The sequence below is a fragment of the Dichomitus squalens genome, assembly GCF_000275845.1.
Source record: "Dichomitus squalens LYAD-421 SS1 unplaced genomic scaffold DICSQscaffold_4, whole genome shotgun sequence".
Taxonomy (NCBI): domain Eukaryota; kingdom Fungi; phylum Basidiomycota; class Agaricomycetes; order Polyporales; family Polyporaceae; genus Dichomitus; species Dichomitus squalens.
Window position 1 is genome coordinate 60,288 of NW_006766886.1, and position 18,695 is coordinate 78,982.

At 55.5% G+C, this 18,695-nt stretch overlaps 6 protein-coding genes across 6 annotated transcripts; 3 read left to right on the forward strand and 3 right to left on the reverse strand.

Moving 5' to 3' along the window:
* Positions 1-302: 302 nt before the first annotated feature.
* On the reverse strand, positions 303-3,560 carry DICSQDRAFT_166635 (uncharacterized protein; the record flags this gene model as incomplete). Its single annotated transcript, XM_007362205.1, has 6 exons — positions 303-1,552; positions 1,615-2,110; positions 2,168-2,757; positions 2,844-3,011; positions 3,072-3,372; positions 3,438-3,560. 6 exons carry the CDS (start codon positions 3,558-3,560, stop codon positions 303-305), a joined length of 2,928 nt encoding a protein of 975 aa, XP_007362267.1.
* A 444-nt stretch (positions 3,561-4,004) lies between these two features.
* On the reverse strand, positions 4,005-5,345 carry DICSQDRAFT_52495 (uncharacterized protein; the record flags this gene model as incomplete). Its single annotated transcript, XM_007362206.1, has 5 exons — positions 4,005-4,558; positions 4,609-4,760; positions 4,818-5,001; positions 5,068-5,185; positions 5,247-5,345. 5 exons carry the CDS (start codon positions 5,343-5,345, stop codon positions 4,005-4,007), a joined length of 1,107 nt encoding a protein of 368 aa, XP_007362268.1.
* A 1,077-nt stretch (positions 5,346-6,422) lies between these two features.
* Positions 6,423-9,473, forward strand: DICSQDRAFT_133242 (onanonoxo-7-onima-8-eninoihtemlysoneda). The gene is made up of 6 exons (XM_007362207.1): positions 6,423-6,452; positions 6,516-6,789; positions 6,848-6,971; positions 7,029-7,137; positions 7,220-9,070; positions 9,130-9,473. Exons 2-6 carry the CDS (start codon positions 6,620-6,622, stop codon positions 9,351-9,353), a joined length of 2,478 nt encoding a protein of 825 aa, XP_007362269.1. The 5' UTR covers positions 6,423-6,452; positions 6,516-6,619; the 3' UTR covers positions 9,354-9,473.
* A 142-nt stretch (positions 9,474-9,615) lies between these two features.
* DICSQDRAFT_178141 (mitochondrial protein) lies at positions 9,616-12,081 on the forward strand. The gene is made up of 11 exons (XM_007362208.1): positions 9,616-9,824; positions 9,882-10,069; positions 10,118-10,202; positions 10,262-10,322; positions 10,374-10,467; positions 10,518-10,720; positions 10,776-10,870; positions 10,921-11,228; positions 11,291-11,376; positions 11,431-11,949; positions 12,005-12,081. Exons 1-10 carry the CDS (start codon positions 9,756-9,758, stop codon positions 11,628-11,630), a joined length of 1,389 nt encoding a protein of 462 aa, XP_007362270.1. The 5' UTR covers positions 9,616-9,755; the 3' UTR covers positions 11,631-11,949; positions 12,005-12,081.
* Positions 12,082-13,233: 1,152 nt separating this feature from the next.
* DICSQDRAFT_166639 (uncharacterized protein) lies at positions 13,234-14,575 on the forward strand (the record flags this gene model as incomplete). Its single annotated transcript, XM_007362209.1, has 6 exons — positions 13,234-13,515; positions 13,573-13,672; positions 13,728-13,878; positions 13,940-14,051; positions 14,107-14,220; positions 14,276-14,575. The coding sequence occupies 6 exons, from the start codon at positions 13,234-13,236 to the stop codon at positions 14,573-14,575; spliced, it is 1,059 nt and encodes a 352-aa protein (XP_007362271.1).
* Positions 14,576-15,837: 1,262 nt separating this feature from the next.
* DICSQDRAFT_152771 (uncharacterized protein) lies at positions 15,838-16,789 on the reverse strand. The gene is made up of 3 exons (XM_007362210.1): positions 16,502-16,789; positions 16,349-16,441; positions 15,838-16,291 (listed from the first exon to the last, which is right to left on the reverse strand). The coding sequence occupies exons 1-2, from the start codon at positions 16,738-16,740 to the stop codon at positions 16,420-16,422; spliced, it is 261 nt and encodes an 86-aa protein (XP_007362272.1). The 5' UTR covers positions 16,741-16,789; the 3' UTR covers positions 15,838-16,291; positions 16,349-16,419.
* Between the last annotated feature and the right edge of the window lie 1,906 nt (positions 16,790-18,695).

Here is an 18,695-nt window from a genome sequence, read left to right on the forward strand (position 1 = left end):
GTCATACTCGCCTTCTCCCACGTGCCCACGACGCCCCCTTGTCCCCACCCGGCCAGGCCCCCGTCGCGTCTTTCCCAGTCCGGACCAGTGCGAAAATGCGTGAAAAATGGTCTGTTCTTCAAGGATGAGATTCAAGAAATAAGTACAGATAACCACAATACATCGTTCGTATAGATGGGGATAGGATACGTAGACTGGACACAGCGAGTAGACATGCGCAACAACAGCACAACAGACCGAGAGCAATCGACAAATCGACAAGTCCGTCATATAAACACACCGGTACCCGCGCTCGCAGAGCCTCATCTCCTCCTCGCCCCAGTGCTCGCCCTCGGACGTAGTCTCTCCTCCCCTTCGTCAGCGACCGCACCCTGGACGTACCCCTCGCCCATGAACACAGGCGCACCAGCCCCGCCTCCCCTCGCAAGAAACCCCCTCTGGCTGCTCCGCGTCCCGAATGCGACGAGCTGCCCGCTGTCCAGATCCACCTCAGGCTCGCTCGGAGGCTGCCGAGGCTCCTCCGAGGACTCCCTCCACAAGCTATCCCCCGCCCTCCTGAGCTCCTCGTCGAGCGTCAGACGGCGCTTGGCATGGTTCGACAGCCTCGACGCGGGCCTCTCGCCCTTCAGCTCCGCCTCCGCCTCCGCTTGCGCTTGAGCCTGAGCCTGAGCTTGTGACAACGATCGACTGCGGCTGTGGCCAGAGGAAGCAGACGTCGCGGTCTTCTCTCTCGCCCTGGAGACGCGCGAAGGCCCAGCGACAGGCAGCTCCTCGTCGAACAAGCTCCCACCCAGCCCTTCTGTCCGCGCCCGCGCCATAATCAACGGGTCGTCGCTGTCCGACCCATCGTCCCGCGGGGGCGGATTGACAGGCACGCGTCTCGGCAGCTTAGTGGGCACGGGAACCTTGGCAGCCTTCGCCCTCGCAGGCGGCTTCGGCTTCACCGGCGACCTCGACGGCATGGGGCTCTCCGGGATCCTGCGCGCGAAGGCGTTCTTCCTCGCGGTCTCTGCCTCCGCCCCTGCCCCCGCAGTTTGCTCTGGTTCGGGGCTGGGACTGGGACTGGGAGATGGCTTGTGCTTCACCTGAGGCGGAGTCTCCAGCGCGTCCACGTCGATGATCTCGGGTTCTTCGCGCCGCTGCGGTTGGCTTGTCAGTTCCCTTGGCAGCACCGTATCCGCGCCGACGCCGCGGCCGCTGTCCGAAGGCGTGTCGGGGAGCTTGTCCTCACTGTGCCCACTGTGGTCGTTCTCGTTGTCCGAGCATAGAGAAGGCGTCGTGAGGTCGGTCTCCGACGCACGAGCAGGCCAGATGCGCAGCGGAGCCTTCGACTTCGAATGGGATGTACGGGGACGAGACGTAGAGGGGGCTGTGTCAAACAAGCTCGAGCGGGAAACCGAGGACTGAGAAGAGGTAGACGCCGTGGACTGGGAACTGGCCGCAGAAGACTGAGAACTGGTAGAGGACTGTGACGATTGCGAGCTCGACGCAGACGAGGATCCGCCAGTGATGTCTGACCGAATGAAAGCTGTCTCGCGACGCTTAAAGGGGCCTGCTACGTCCGCATTTTTGTCAGCAGTGCCGATAGCATAAGAAATCCAACGTGAGGCTCACCAATAGGTTCCTCCGCCGCGTCCCTCTTCCTCTTCTCCCCGATGAATATTCTCGCAGCGACACCCGTGTCAAACGAAGTGTCCCCCAAGATCGCCGCCCTCCTCGCCTCGCTGACCACGCCTGCCCGTGTCTCTCCGGCGATATCCCCAGCAGCAGACGGTGCAAACTGAGGCGGGCCCATCGACCCAGCCGGCCCGCTCACCTTGCGCAATCGCTTGCTCTTCATCTCTTGCAAGAACGCAGCCATCTTATCTGAGGGCACATTGACGGTGGGCTGACCCGCCTTGCGCGTCCGTGCCCCGCCGTACGCGACCGCGTTGATTGGTGCCTCGACTGGAGGCCCGGTATGTTTGAGATTGGCACGTGCAGAGGCGAAGAAATTCGCTGGATTCCCTGACGAGGACGTCGAGGCCTGAACGCGCATATGCGGCGGAGGCGGTGGTGGTGGGGGAGGGGGCATCATCGCAGCGGCATTCGGACCGCTCTTCGAGGCCAACTAGAGATGCATCGCGATTGATTACTATGGTCTTTTTGCGGGATGTAACGCACGCACCTCGACCCGCAGACGAGCGACCTCCTCTTCAAGCATGCGAATCCGTTGTTTGTCCCTCTCACGCTCGCTATCGTCTCTTGCGTGAGCGTTCCGTGCATGATCCTCCCTAGCCTCGTGCAACTCTTGCTCCTTGCCTCGCACCCTGATCTCCCCCGAGGTATCCCACGCACGCTCCTTGCCTTTCCTCGAAGTCGACCTTGCCGCAGGCTCCAAGGGTCCAGGTTCGAGCTCTTCGGTGGATATGGAACGGTGATGTGACGGTTCTCGGTGCCGCGAAGGCCCTGCCTGATCTGCATCCATCGACTTTCCCTTCGTGAGGCTCTGTGAACGCCCCCGTCCAGGTGACCGCTCTGGAGCCAAGGCGATCTGCTGTTCGTCTGCCTGTCCCTCTTCTTCTTCCGGTTCTTCCTCGATCGCTGGCGGAGGTGTGCGAGGACGCGGGACGGCACGTTTCATGGGGGTTGGTATCGCCTCAGGCATGAGGGATGCAGATCGTTCGAAAAATGAGCCAGGCATCGTCGGAAAGGGGAGAGAGTTTCGTGTAGTAAGCGGCGTTGGGGGTGATGGCATCGATTTCGATTTCGACGGTGCTGGTGGTGGGGGCATGAGATCTTTTGGATCTTCGGAGGCTCTTTGGTTACATAGACGCACTGAATCATGTAGAGATGATGCTCACCAGGAAAGGTCTTCTTGGCCGACTTCCCCTGTTGTGACGATCGCGGTTGCGGTTGCGGTCCAGGCTCGTCGACCTCCTCAACCACATCCTCATGCCTAACATCATCGACAACAGCATCTCGCCTCCTCTTCTTCAATAGTTTTGGTAACGGTCGTACAGGCAATTCATCTGCTACCCAGGTTAGCACGAGCGCAAGGACGGCCCAGTGTGAGAAGTGCGTGAGCTCACCATCCTCGTCATCGGCAGCCTCCCTCTCCGACGACCTCTCCCGCTCCTCCTCTCTCCCCTCCGTAACAGGCGTCCTCTTCTTCGCAATAGCCTTCTGTGCGCGCTCGGCGCTATCCTCCTCGCGTAGCCGTCGTCTCGCCCGCGCCCGCTCGACTTCAACCTCGCTCCGCTTCCTCACGCGCTTCGCCCTCCGCTCTCGCTCCCTCTCCCTATCCCTCTCACTCCTCCTGTCAGCTCCATCATCGCGTATCCCCCTCTTCCCATCGAGCGTAACGCGCGAACTCGATGCTTGTGGTTGTGTCTAGGTACGCCGAACGCGTCGCTTCAGCACCCACTCTTCCCTAGCAAGCGCGCATGATATCTCACCTTCTGCTGCACTTCTCCACCTGTCGCAGCGGTAACAAACGACTCGAGCTCCCGCGACACAAAGCTGAATGCAGACGCGAGCAGTCCTGGCGCAGCGGGCGGGTCGCGCGGCCTGGGGGGCATGGCTAGCGGTGGTCGTAGATGGAGGAAACGGAACAACGTTGAATGCAAACATCTGTCAACAACGCCGCTGTGGCCACTTTTCCCACGAGGCGCGTCGCGCGCGCATCCTTCTCCTGGCGCTTCGGTCAATTGTGTTCACCCCTCCATTCCTCGAGCTCCTCATCGGGTCTTGTGAGTGAAGCCACCCGGTTGCAGCTGAAAATCTTCGAGACATCCGAATAGGTTGAGCTGCAATATCTTGTAGATGGGAGCTATAGTAATACACGGGAAAAACGGAGAGGTTGCAGTCATAAGTTAGCGTGTAGTACACTATAGCCGTGCAGCATGGGCAACCATATCCAACACGAAAATCAACAGCAACAAATATCCGTGTCCTTCATACCACTAGCAAGATCAGATCAAGCTACAACAGTCGTAAAGGGTCCGCGCACCTCTTGTCTGCTCCTACCTGTAACCGCCGTAGGACGTGTAACCGGGTGGAGGTGCGCCACTCGCCGGAGGTGTCGTGCTGCCAACTTGGCTTCCCGCAATGGATGCGCGCACAGCAGCGTAGGGGTCTGCGTACTGCATTGTCCGACTGACGCGCGGCTGATCATCCGGATATTGGCTGGGCGCGAAGCCACCCGCAAACCCAGACGGCGCGGGATCAGAAAATGCTCCATACGCGTCGATGCTGGGGCGGCCCGCTGGCTGTGGGCTGAAAGCAGGAGCAGATGGGGACTGGTATGAGAGGTTATTACTGGAAGCGTTCGTAGGGACACCAGAAAGACGGTTCGCATCGCTGAAGGGGGAGGAGTAGTTGTTATTTGCGTTATCCGAGTATGGCTTGTGGCCAGCCTCCTCGTCCGATATTTCGTCTTCGTCGTGGTCATCCGCACGCTCATAGATGGATCCTTCGGCCTGCTCGACGGGGTGGGTGAAGGGTGGGTCACGTGGGCGAGAAGTCTTCCCGTTACGCCAGTCCAAGACGGTCAGGGTGAGCGAACAGCACCAAAAGACTAGATATCCATAAGTAAGCTATTCCGATGATGACGTTGTATGAGCATACCGAATACAAGCCAAAAGAATATGGCAGCAGCCTTCTTGGTGCTGCAGAAACCACTGAGACCCTTCTGGAAGTCTTTACCGAGCTTAGCGTGGGGGTCCTTGCTCGGGTCTTTGCACCCGGGTTCTGTCCATGCTGAGATAGTAACGATGAAGCTACATGGCAGTGAGTCTCTCGATAGAAGTTTGGATAGTGACAATGGTAAAACGCACGCAATGAGCAGACTGACTGCTGTGCCAGCGCCCGACAAAATGAACCCAACGCGTGTTTCTCGAAGTGCGCGTGCAAGGCGCGCGCCCTTGTCGTATTTCTCGTATACGACGGGGACCAACAGGATGAACAGCGAGTAGAGTACGCCGAGAACGGCGATGAAGATGGCAAAGCCAGTCAAGCCGGCTGAACACGAACATGATCGAGAGTCAGCTCGTGTGCGTCACAGGTTCCCGGTGCGTCACAACTTACACGGCCCCACTTTCCACTTTTGCTGGAACCCGGCTGCGCCGGCCATGGTACACATTGCCAGGAAGTTGAAGAACGTTTGCGAGATGTGGAAGACGATGGCGGGTTTCGACACAATCATCTAAGCGAGCACTCGCGTGAGCGATCGGTTCAACAATAAGCGGTAGGTAAGGAATATGAACCCAAATCCATATCGTCGTCAGTATAGGGATGAAGAGGAGGAATACGAGATATCCCTCTGTCTGCGTAGTCTGTTGTGCGGTCTCTGCAGCCGCGACCATGGACGGGTGGCGGGAGTGTCAAAAGAACATGAACCTTACGTAAGCCATCTACAGCCGCAGCTCATGCTGTTGTGTAGGCTTCGCGGCGCAGTCACAGCATGTCGCCCGCAACAGCGCACTCGACACGTAGTGCTGCAAGTAGTATGATGGAGGGTAGTAGTATGTAGAGGGTGGAATGGGATCCCGAGAGATGAAAAGAAGAGGACTCACGTCATCCTCGAAGGGGACCACTCCGCCGTTGCCAATGCCAGTGCTGGAGGCTTGCAGGGGCAACGAGTGCTTTTTCTCTGGCAGCACTCGGAGCGCAGCGTTCTGTATCTTGTCTAATAGCGACATGAGGATCTACGGAGAAGGGTTGTGGCGATAAGCCTGAGGTGTGGAGGGGAAGGTGGAGAGGACGGGGTGGGTCGTGAGTGTAGCTACAGACGTCGTTAGAGTGCGAGCGTGAAGCGTCGTGACAGATTATGTACGAGCGCGGCGACTCGGAGTAAAGTCGAATGCAGCGCAAAAGACCTGCGGAGGGGGCAATGCAAAAGAACAGCCCTGCATTGCGGCGCGCGGTGCATGTCTCTGACCATGCTTGCATAAGCGATTCTCCTTATCAGGCATCTGCCCCGAGGGCGCACTCGTCGCTCATCCATGCAGATCCCCTACATGTTTCCCGCGACGTGGTGGACCCAGACTGCGCCTTTGCGGCGAACCATTCATGATCGGCTCATACATACAGTAGGCAACATCCATGCTTGTCCGTTTCTCCCAGGACTGATGAATGAACGGACTTCTGAATGGGCGCCTGTATGAGCCTCGCTGCGCCGCTCAGCTTCGTAAGATCCACATGAGACGGCTACAGGTACACGCCTTTACGTCCGCAAATCTGCTGCTACATAGAGGCTCAACGCATCGGCCTCCCTGACTGATATGCTCTTGTATCTTGGGCCGACCCATCCTGCCGTTACATAGTGACGTCGGCCGGTGGGATTGGTCCCAAAGGCTTCGGAACCTAACAAGGACAAACAGTCATATTCGGCGGTATCGAAGCGTCTACGTCACGCGCGTGTCTTGGACTGGAAACTTTGGGGAGACTGCTTCCGACACGAGCAACCTCCAGTACGTAGGGCACACATTCGCAGCGGTCTGTCATCCGACTGACATTACTTCGTTATGACATAGGTTTAGAAGGGCCACTTCAGCCCCTCGGTTCTAACAGAAGCCGGCTTTCATACGAGCCCCATCCTCTTTCGATGTATTAACGAGAGCAGAGGCCATCTAGATCAATGTCCCTGTTGTTCAGGAATCTGAGGATACACCAAATCTTTGGTGCGAACACAGATGTTGGCAAGACCGTTCTCACGTCCGCGCTAGTTCGCGCTTCTGCGGCAAATGGCCATATCGTGCATTACTTGAAGCCAGTTAGCACAGGCCCTTTGTCAGATGCTGACGACGAGTAAGCCGAAGCGACGCAGTCAACGGCCTTGCTCCGCACTGACCAAACCGCACTACAGACGTATACTCGTTTTAGCCGGCAAACATAGAGACCGTTTACACAGCAAATGTCTCTTCCGCTTCGATGATCCCGTAAGTCCGCATCTGGCTGCACGCTGTGCAAACGAGGGTGAAGTTGTTCAGGTGATTTTGCGTGACATCTCTGTTCTTGTGCCATTGCTGAATCCTGCAGTGTCATAGAGAGTGGTGCCTACAGATGATGCCTTCGTGAACGCGGTCGCGAGCTACGTCCGCAGTTGTGCCCAAAAGGTTACGGCCCCTAGCCATATGTATGTCGAGACTGCGGGAGGTGAGATTTAGGAGTGCCTTGTATAGCCTCTCTCTGTTCTTTCTATCCTCTCCCTTCAGCCGTTTTCCTGACGATATCATAGGCGTACACAGTCCAACATTATCCGGAACGACTCAGCTGGACAGCTATCGACCGCTCTTCTTCCCGACTGTCTTGATCGGCGACTCGAGGCTCGGTGGTATCTCCTCCACGATCGCCTCCTATGAAGCAATGCTCCTTCGAGGTTACATCGTTGATGCCATACTGCTCTTCCGTGATGAGTATTATCGCAACTGGGGGTACTTGTCCCCTTACTTCGCCGAACGCGGAGTCCCAGTGATGTCGGTCCAACCTCCCCCAGAGCGCCATTCGGATCCTACCAAGGATGGCGCCCTTACTGAGAGCTACTATCAAGACATCGTACCCCCGACCGGCGATAGTCCAATCTTCGAGGTGGTCAAGCACCTAGACGAGTGTCATACCCGCCGCATAGCAGAGCTTGACTCTATGCCTCGTCGAACGCTCGACTCGATCTGGTGGCCCTTCGTACAACACGGACATGTCAAGGGAGAAGCGGACGTCAATATCATTGACAGTGCATGGGGCGACTTCTTTAGCATCTACAACGGTAATCGCACACTTCCCGCCCCGACCTTGTCACCGGCTGCATCCCCCGCCACTTCACGGCCTTCGTCACTACTCGAGCCTCAGCTTGACGGCTCGGCCTCTTGGTGGACACAAGCCCTCGGCCATGCCCACCCCTCCTTGGCCCAGGCCGCAGCGCGCGCGGCCGGCCGATACGGACACGTCATGTTCCCCGAGGCGTCGCACCTCCCCGCTCTCCAGCTTGCAGAGCGTCTCATACAGAACGGCCCCGGCAAGGGTTGGGCGTCGCGCGCGTTCTTCTCCGACGACGGCTCGACCGGCATGGAAGTCGCGATCAAGATGGCTCTCCGGGCGTTCTCAGTCCGCGAAGCTGGGCAACTCGGAGGGTCGCGCAGGAAGGACCTGGGCATCCTCGGGCTGAAGGGCAGCTACCACGGAGACACCATCGGCGCCATGGACGCGTGCGAGGACGCTGGCGTGTACACATGCGAGTGGCATGACGCGAAGGGGTATTGGTTCGATCCTCCGACGGTCTCCATCCGGAAAGGCAAGACGGTGGTCAGCCTTCCTCCGGCCATTGCGGCTGAGACGGACGATGGCAAGGCCGACGTTGAAACTGTGTCGTTGTCTTGGACATACAACGTCGAAGAGCGCCTTCAGTCTTCTCTCGCAGATACGTACCGCACGTACATTGAACGGACGCTGCAGAAGCTCAAGGAAAACAGCGGGCTGAAGATTGCCGCGCTCATACTGGAACCGATAGTAATGGGCGCAGGCGGGATGATCTTCGTCGACCCCCTCTTCCAACGCGTCCTCATCGACGTCGTCCGCGGCACGCCCTCATCGTCCGCAACATCTGAATGGTCCGGACTTCCCATCATCTTTGACGAGGTTTTCGTCGGGTTCTACCGCCTCGGCTTCCCTACGACGCACCCCCTCCTCGGCACGACCCCGGACATCTCTGTGCACGCAAAAATCCTCACAGGGGGTCTCGTGCCACTGGCGGTCACGCTCGCCTCAGACTCGATCTACCGCGCGTTCCTCAGCGACGACAAGGCTGACGCGCTCTTGCACGGACACAGCTACACGGCATACCCCGTCGGATGCGAGGTCGCGCGTGAGACGCTCGAGATAGTAGACAAGCTCGCGGCGAGCGACTGGTGGAGCGAAGCGCGGGAGAAGTGGAAGGTACCCCAGACCCAGGCAGAGCCTACAGCTACGAGCGAAGCGGCTGTATGGAGCTTCTGGGACCCGGAATTCGTCAACGTCGTGTCGCACATGGACCACATCGCGGAGGTCATGGCTCTTGGTACGCTGCTCAGCATCAAGATCAAGGACGATGCTGCCGGTAAGAGCGCTGCGCCTTATCTCCAAGCCTTGTAGTTGCTGACTACCTCCATCATGCAGGCTACCAGTCTCACTCTGCGCGAGCATTACTCGAGTCCATCAGGACAGCTGTCCCGACCGGCAGCGATAGCTTGTCCCCGGCGCCAGGCGGCTCGCCCTTTGGAATAAACTACAGGACGTTAGGGAACGTTGCGTACTTCATGCTTAGCCTGAACACCCCTCCGAGCGTAGTACGTGCGGTTGAAGAACGGGTATGGCGCGTCCTACAAGATAACAAGCGGTGATTTATTGCGGAAGATAAACGTATGAAAGCATGAAAGTAAACGCGGAATAACAGTGCCAATAGCATTCTTGTAACGTACTCTCTGGTGGGCTTGGATCATCGAGAAAATGAAAAGCGACTGGGGCCTTTATGAGCGCTACGTAAATTCTTGGATGGCGGACCTCGGCCCGGGCGAGAGCCGTGGAGGCCCCCGAAGTCGGATTCGGTGTCGATCTCTGGAGTCTGGCCGACGACCTTCGTCACTCCCCCACGCCGGCCAAGCTCTTGCACTCAGTTCTCACCCTATCGCCACGACAGCTTGACTCCCGTAAGTCGCGTGGAGAGCTGACTTCGCGACGACCTTGATCTTGGACGAGCATACAAACCGCCCTGCGAGCGGGCCCGACGCGGAACCCAGTTTACTATGCGGCGCCACGCAGCTTCCTCACTGTTGAACTCGGCGTGCAGAGGTGGAGCATACAAGGCTCTCGCGGTTCGTCTAGCATCTGACTCTTCTGAGTGTGTGATGATTGAGACGTCGGTCTTACAGATATCTCACGCAGCTCGTCCATCAATACCCTTGGTCGCGCGTTTCTCCACATCGGGTCGAAGATTCTCTGAATCTCCACCAGCACAGCCCACGAACCATGAGATCCAGAGGAGTCCGGAGCTACCGAGTAGCAGGATAGATGACAAGAAGGTTGTGCTTGGTTGGGATACGACAACATATTCACGATTGTGAGTACCCTCTACGAATCCATGTTATGTGGGGCTGACATGCTCAAGCCATCATATCTGGTTGCGAGACCACTGCCGCTGTCCTCACTGTTTCCATCCACACACTAAACAGCGTCTTGTAAACACATTTGAGGTGCACTTGGTCAAATTCCAACTAGGTATCGGATATAGTGCTGATCGTCTCCGCTCAAGATACCTCCGGAAATCAAGCCGACGCATGTAGAATCCAAACCAGAGGGATTAGAGGTCCATTGTGAGCCATTCTGGCATGCTTTGCTAAAGCACGTCAATAACCACACGACAGGGCCTTCATCTCAGCCACATACATCAATATACCCTTGGTCATGGTTACGGTATAATTCCTACGATCCCCCCATGATGCAGCCTCCTAAGCCAGAGTGCGTTCCAGCTATCCCTTTCGGCAGTGCAACCAATAACAAGCTCTTAGGCGTATCCTCTGGGGATCCAAAATTCTGCAGGACCCGCCAACTGTTACTCACGAGGAGGCTATGGCTTCAGATGACTCTGGCCTATTCAAGTGGCTATCTTACGTCGACAAGTTCGGGTTTTGTTTCATCTCAGGTGTCCCTGCAACACCGGAGGCGACAGAAGAGCTCTCCCGGCGCATAGGCTTCATCAGAGAGACGCAATGTCTGTCTTCCTAACCCTCCGCGTGCACCACGATTTTCGCTGAATCCTTTCTCAGACGGAACTTTCTGGGACTTCACCTCTGATCTCGCCAAGGGAGATACCGCATATACTACACTCGCCCTTGGGGCGCACACAGACACCACCTACTTTGTGAGCAACAAGCCACCTGCTCCATAATCTTGCTGAGAGCCTCGCGGCAGACGGATCCATGCGGATTACAGCTCTTCCACTTACTCGAGCACACCGGCGGGACGGGCGGCGCTACACTGCTAGTCGACGGCTTCTACGTTGCGTCCATATTGAAGGAGCTCCATCCCGAAGCATACGAGCTTCTCTCCACAGTCCCGGTCCCCACCCACGCTGCTGGAGAAGCGGACGCTTTGTTCGCCCCAAACACTGTCAACACGCCCGTTCTCAAGCATGAAGCTGGGGAGCTCGTGCAGGTGCGGTGGAATAACGATGATCGCAGTGTGTTGCGGGACCTCCGGCCTGACCAGGTCGAGCCATGGTGCGTACACGGCGCTTGTGTTTCAGATCTTGTAAGTTGTTGGACGTCTCATATGAGCGTAGGTACGATGCGATCCGGACATGGTACAAACTGCTCACCAGCCCCGACTCCGAGTACTGGGTGCAGCTGTCGCCCGGCACTGCCGTAGGTGAGTCCCGCCTTCTCAAAGCTGGCGAGTCTCTTGTGCTAACTCGAGTCGCAGTGGTCGACAATCAACGCGTACTTCACGGACGCTCAGCCTTCGATGGGAAGCGCCGCATGTGTGGCGCATATATCGGGATGGACGAGTACCGATCGAAGCTTGCCGTGCTGAAGGAGAAGTTCGCTCCCGACCCCGTCACGCAGGACACTGCGGCCACTTCGAGCGTCAACGGCAGGAGCATCTGGCACCCCGCCCTTTGAATAATCTATTGGTTCGCGGGACACCGTGGAAGGCGGCATCACAAACTATCCTCTCTGAAGACGGTGGTTGTATATCAACCTCCTGCTCTGTGTACTCGTCCATGTAGGATACACTCGGGTGTTCTATTACACCTTGTCAATTTCACGCTCCCCGAGGCATCGATCAGTTCAGCTGTATACCGAATAACATAACAGTCGAGACTCGAACATGATACAGAATGATCCAACACGCAACCAGGTCACAAATCCTGAAGGGCGAGAAAACCAGTTTGCTCGGCTGACGAGGTCAAACGCCCGCCCGTTCTAGACACTACTCGCGGTTAGTAAGTCTCCTTCTAACGAGAACAACACAATACTTACCACCGAACTACCAGGCCGTCAGATGATACATCAACAGATGATAACGAACGATCGCTTTGCTTCGGTACCTGACTCTCATCCTCGTATAAATGCTAGAGAAGCACGGTTAATTTGTTCAGTTACTCTGTGCACGGACTCTTCGAGATCTGAAAACAACCACGGTTAGTGAGTCCTTTCGTGCACGAGTTACACGTAGTGCAAGTACTTACCACCTAGGCATGTGGAGCCGGGCTCCGAAGCCCTACATTCTTCGAGACTCTGACCAACTCATCTCTGATACGCGGCGCAAGACACCCAAGGACGTATGAAATGGTCAGCATGAGTGGCGTAACCATCTGTACACCTTGACCTCGTCTCAGCGCCCCGAAAAGCTGGAAAGAAACAGCGGTTAGTAAGTCTGCGCCCTCTAAGTCGTACTCATACTTACCTCCGAGGGGAAGAGACGAAGGTGGTGATGGTGGTCAATAGCGCTGTGGATGGGCCTTGCTCTGCCAGAGGGCGGCTATATAGACTCAATTGCAACTGAGGCTGACATTCGCGGGCGCGGGTGGCATGGCCGATCGTGGTGTCAGCCTCTCTGTTTTGGACAGTACTGTCGAGCGCTCAAGTTCTTGACTCTGTGGCTAACATGGGGCTTCTGAATTCTTCAAAAGCTTGACCTGCGTTGAGGCTACCAATGCGAAGGCTAAATGTGACAAAGCCACAAAAGCAAGGTTTGCGGACTTTGCATCAATCTGGTTCTGCCGCTCGCCCGATGGTATTCAGATCAACATGAAAGTGCTCAGCATAGCCACCAGATACTCATTGTGTCACATGTATTCATCTTAGCGTAAGTACAACTGATCCGGAGCGGATGACTCGAGACAGCTTGCTGACGTACTGTGCCTGGGATGCCGCCATCTGTCACGAACTCGCATATAGAGGCACGAACAAGCGACTTGCGTAGGGCGCACCTTACGCACCGCTCGACTCCTGGACCCGCTGCTCAGTGCTGAATCACAAATCTGTCTCTTGATCCCTCCAGCAATCCGGAGTTTTGCGCGATGACATACAATGAGGCCGCCTTGCAGCTTGTTCAGTATTCCGCTCGCACGTCAGCCGGCACAATGCTCAAAGTCTCGATCTCAAGCCTGTTGTTCGGTGGGTTTCCCGATTTTCTCCGTGGATCCTGCTAACAAATATCATTCAGGTGTTCTGACACTACTTGTGTTGACGGCTCTGTCTTTTCTCATGTAAGCCATCCATGGCGCTCCATCCTGCCCACTCACAGTCTCGACATAGTCGCAAACGAGCCTTGGCGCGTACGGCAGGGATTGTGCTACTCTCCAGCACCCTTCTTCTCTACACGTCCACCACCATCTACATGGCTGCGCTGGCGTGGAATGCAACGAGTTTTAGCTCAGCTGTCACCGGGGCCGCTGACAACCTGTTCTCCGTCACCTATGACGGGCGTGAGAGCATCCTTGCCCTCTCTGAGGCGGCGGACAAACAGTCCCGGATGCTGACTGCGGCGCTTTCAGTCAATGTCAGTCGAGTAGCTACAGTACGCTGCGCATGGTCCGCTGAGCACTGCGCTGTCCAGGTTATGATTGGAGACGCGGTCGTGTGGTGGCGGGCATGTTTCATCTGGCAGAATAGGTTTATCAACTGTCTTGGTCCACTGCTCTTGACGCTGACTTTAGGTGCGTTATGGCCATATCTATCCGGAGCTGCGGATTTGCTCATTTGCCCTGTCAGTTTTCGGCGCTGTAGGCCTAGCCCTGTCCCCAGCCCCGGGTGGGATAGCGCTCACAGTGTACTTTGGATCTAACGGCTTCGTCGATGCCTGCGCCATTCTGTCCTTTGGCACCAATGTGATAGCGACGTCCTTGATCGCTTATAAAGCTTGGTGAGCGCCCTGCAATCATCCTGTTCTATTGATTGATTGCTGAAGATCGACACGATCATAGGGCCCACAGGCGATTCTTAAAGAAGTATCTTGGAGCCGACGGAATGAAATCACGCGTTTTCAGGATGCTGGCTCTTCTCGTCGAATCCGGCATCGTCTACATTGCTGTGCTGGTACTGCGTTTTCAATTCTTAGGGGAGGCGTTCCATATCTTAAACTTCAGCTTAGGCGTTCTCGGTGATGTACCAACTGAATCCAGCTTCATACGAGTCATTACAACAACAAGGCGCTCTAGTGGAGACGGAGGATGTCTTCACTTATGGTTGTCTCGTACCCGTTGCAGTCAGTATATTCGCCAGAGATCACGCTCCTAGAGAGTCCTGACGTTACTTACTAGGCCATCTATCCCACCTTCATCATTGTACTTGTTGCACTTGAGCAATCGCCAATCGCCGGCGGGTTGTCTCAGGCAAGCAAAAATCGAGATCTCGAGAAGCTGGATGGTGTTACGACCAGCACTATCATATTTCACAACTCTACGTTTCGCAGCCCTGACTCCGAGGACGACTCGAACGCGTTGGAAAGTGGGACGTGCAGCTCAGATAGTGTCGTGCCGGATAACCGACCTGAGGGCATGAACCCACCCCAGCTTGAATTGCGTCCATTGCCTGACAGGGTTGGTGAGGAGCGTGTGTAGCATAGTGATCGATATAATTGGCAACTACTTCTGAATTCATTCACACCGGATCCCTATGGACTGGGTAATTTACGGTCCTTGTCGCTCGATGTAGGCATTGTGGTATAAAATGCTATCAGAAGGGTACTTATGGACACTGGTCAGCACCGTCGCCAAATGCACTACTTTACTTGTACACCCGTGTACACCCGACGAGCGAATATGAATACCGGATGTCTGCGGATTCAGGGCTCCGTTTCCGATGAGTCGCCGATATCAAAGTATCGTGGTGGATGAGAAGTATCTTCAAAGTCGATCCGAGGTATTCTACTTGACATAAGGCACTCCGACGAGGCAAGGCGCACTCGGGAGTGGCTTGAAGATCATGCAATTCCCGCCAAGAACCGCCTGCGCGAACAAGGCCTAGCGGCAAAGGGAAACCAAATTGTAGGGAGTGAACCTTGGTACTAACGTCTCAGATCGAAGCTTGCATATGGGACGTTGCACTTGCGATCCTCTGCTCCAGCGTTACAAGTAGGTCGCGGACGATGTCCGGGTTTTCTTCCCTTCCCATAGCCTCCATGGGTTCGTAGCCAACCGGCAAGGCAGGCGGGCGATGGTCTCCGCAGGCAGCTCGACAACAAAGCAGATAATTTGCCCCGTCACGACTGTCTCTAGCTTGCTGAGGTGCAGCGACGTGCTTCCAGGTGGTGTTTCGGTGTATAGGAGGAGGTCTGTGTAGGACGACATCTCAGTATCGTGGTCTGGAGAATGTGGCACGGACGGACTCACGTTACGCCTGGCCGCCATGGGTGCATCGACAATCAGATTCGTTAACGTCTCCCTTAGACTATACAGCACGAGGATGCTGCACATATGGGACTCCTAGCCATAAAATTAGGCGTGGCGATTCCATCAGCAAAGTCGCATCCAGTAAAGAGAAATGGGGGATGGACCTACCGACGGCATGTGAAGCCTTCTCAGCAAATGCACGAGGGGGTCGGTCGATATACCACCCCCTGCCTATCAAATATGCCAAGAGTGGGCTGGTGAATCCGGGGCGTTTCCCAGAGTACTCTCAATAGTTGTATCTACGAAGATCGAGAAAGCCTCGGCAGAGCGCTACAAGGTCTGCCGGTTCGGGAAAGACCAGTGAGCGGAGATGAGCTCGGCGATTACAAGAGTGGAAGGAAACGGGACGGCGAATCGTGCCAGGAGTTGATGTGCATTTTTTTTCCACCATGTTTCGACGGTGAGCATGTGCAGGAGAGGGGAACAATAAGAAGATATGTGGCGGAGTGAACAGAGGACGCCCTGGCTGTTCCTGTCCTTGCTGTGACCGTCACGGAATGCGCGAGCGTTAGTAAGCCCTATTCTGGCAAGTTCATTTGTAACGGAGGAGCGCAGATCGCGGGGATCCACAGTAGACGGTACTGATGGCATTGCCAGAAACATGGGGGAGAAGTCGGTTCGCTCCGCGACGCTGACAGTCAAGTTCAAGCAGGTAGACATAGGCTGCATGACTTGAACTCGGCGCTCGATGAAGGAGAGTAGAGTCGTTACTGGGTAGTCGATGGTATGGTGTAGAGTAGATCCACATGACGAGGATAGGCATCATTCTCCCCGCTGACGTTATAGGAATGATGGCGAGCGGCGTGGACAACCTGAGTCGCGGCAGAACTCCTTCAACCCACGGCAGGGATTTAGGTTCAGTGACAATAAACGGTCAAAAGAGGTCTGCGGGAGTAAAGCATCTCAGCAGGAAGACAAGATGAGATCCTGATGAAAGCTTACTAGAAAGATCAAAGAATGCGAGCGGCGATCTGGGAACATAGCAGTTGTATTGATGCTTCACACCGACCAGGTCAGAACCAATTGGGACGATATCTGCGGTTGTGTCATCATGAATATGGGCATGTACATGCAGAAGAGGTGTAGGTCACTTACACGCGCTCTCTGGTTATCACAACGTCGAGCAACCCTTGCGAGAGCAACAGCGGGAAGCAGTCAGCAATCCGTGTCTTCCACCACGGGTGCATCTCCTCGTTGCTACCCACGTCGAACGAGATCCACTGCAAGCGAGGAAACCTCTGCAACAGAGTAGTCTCCATGAAGGGTTGGATGTTCCGCAGTGCCTCGAGGCATCTTAGAGGCTCTTCAGTGGTCTCTCGAGCATCAATTGTCATGATGAGCGTGTGCAGCTTCTCCGCTTCAAAGGGAAGGAGAAGCCGAGGGATTTCTGATATATGTGACAGAGAAGGCGCAGGTGCAGTGTATCGAATATCTGCCTCCACGGGACAATCCAGAATCAGATGCACCTTGGTGAGTGCAGGTAAGACGTGAATATTTGAAACTTCGTTCCCTGTGAAGTTTGTTATCGTGTCAAAGGGGCGAACGAGGACCGGTGAGAAAGAGCGACGTGAATCGAGGCGCTTTTAGGAGCGCACGACTCACTGGCATGTTGAGAGACAAAGCCGGCAGTGTGCTACTGACCGCGTTTATAAGCCTGTCGTAGCCAAGTAGATTGAACGCTCCTCCCAGCACATACTGCAATGTCAACTTAGCGTATAGTGCCCGTTTGATAAGGATCACAAGTGTACGTACATCCCACTCGTCGCCTCTCGAACCTATTCGCAGATCGATGAGCTTGGGAGGCACTATTTTCAGCATACCTGGCCATCGAGAATCCGCTTGTCGCACGTCCTGCGGAACCCAAAACACCCGATACATGTCCAGGATACGTAGGTTCGGGAATGGCATAAGGAGCCGATCAAACTCCCAGGTTTCCAGCAACGGGATGAGCTTGAGCTCGAGGGTTGTGACGTTATGGAGCTGAAGGCGAGGGTCATTGAAGCGAGGATGAAGACGCATGCGGCGAAGCTCGCCTGGCATGTTGATGATGACGACCTTGAGCATGCCTCGCTAAGGCGCTGTGGAATACTTCCACAAGGGCCACGTATTTCGCCATTCGTATCAATTCAACTTCTTCAATCAATATCGCTATGTGGGAAGCGGAGATGATTAAGCGGCGGAATGCGTATAGGTGTGGAAGAAAGTGGATCCGGCGGAAGGCGAGGGCACGGCATCTTGGATGCCATGAATGGCAGACAAGAGAACATCGCAGAGATCTCCCTTTGACGAAAAGAGGGGATGTGCGAGTCCACGACGCTTGTATTTGGCCTCTGCTTGACTAGGACCGCCACCGAGCTTGCAAAGTGCTCACATCAATCACATCCGTTCTCTGTGCCGCAAAGCCAGGACCCCCGGCAATAGGCCCAAATGTATGATGCCTGATCCGGACGAAATTGGCCCCTCAAAAAGGCCTATGCCTGGTCCAGTCCGGTCAAATCGACCAAAAATTTGCGGATGGCCTGCGCCATACTCCGGACAAATCTGACGTGCTCAGGTCGAGGCCTGATCCCAGGCGGCTGTCGGGAGAGGACCGGTCCGGGGAGGCCTTGAGGATATAATGTCGTTGGCGCACTTACTTATACGTCCTTATACCTATGTTTATCTGTTGCTACTTACTTCGTGTCACAGCCATCCATGTGTGTAATATAGGTTGTTGTACATCTAGCCCGAAGTGTGACACCTCCTTACTCAGTCTATCTCCCAATGTCACACCTGTGCAGGCGGCGGACAACGTCAGGAGCATTTCGAATCGCAAGAAGACAAACGAGCTATTGCTAGCCTACGCCGTCACTTAATACTGCTCGCTATAATCCCTATGTCTAGAAGCTCAACTATATTCATCTCCGATGACGACCCTCCCAGCAGCGACACACGAACCTTCGTTCCATCTGAATGGATTGCCTGCGCAAAGACATACCCTGCTCTTGAGACACCACCCTTCATCCTCGCTGCACGTCAGGCCGCTCTTACCATCCCCCCGGAATACAACACCCTCATGCCCAACCCCCACACTTCCGTGCTGCATTTGCTCTGCACAGATCTTCCCCCTCGTCCATCGGCACTCACCTCTCAGAAGGCCTCACATGCATTCAGCGAAGATCCTCCGAACGAGACCCTTCGTACACTCTTCGGTGAATGTAGCGCCGGACATCTAGAGTGCCGTATGCGAGCTCCTCCTTGCGTCCTTACATTATACCTCTATCTACGACCTCTCCTGCATGCTATCCCA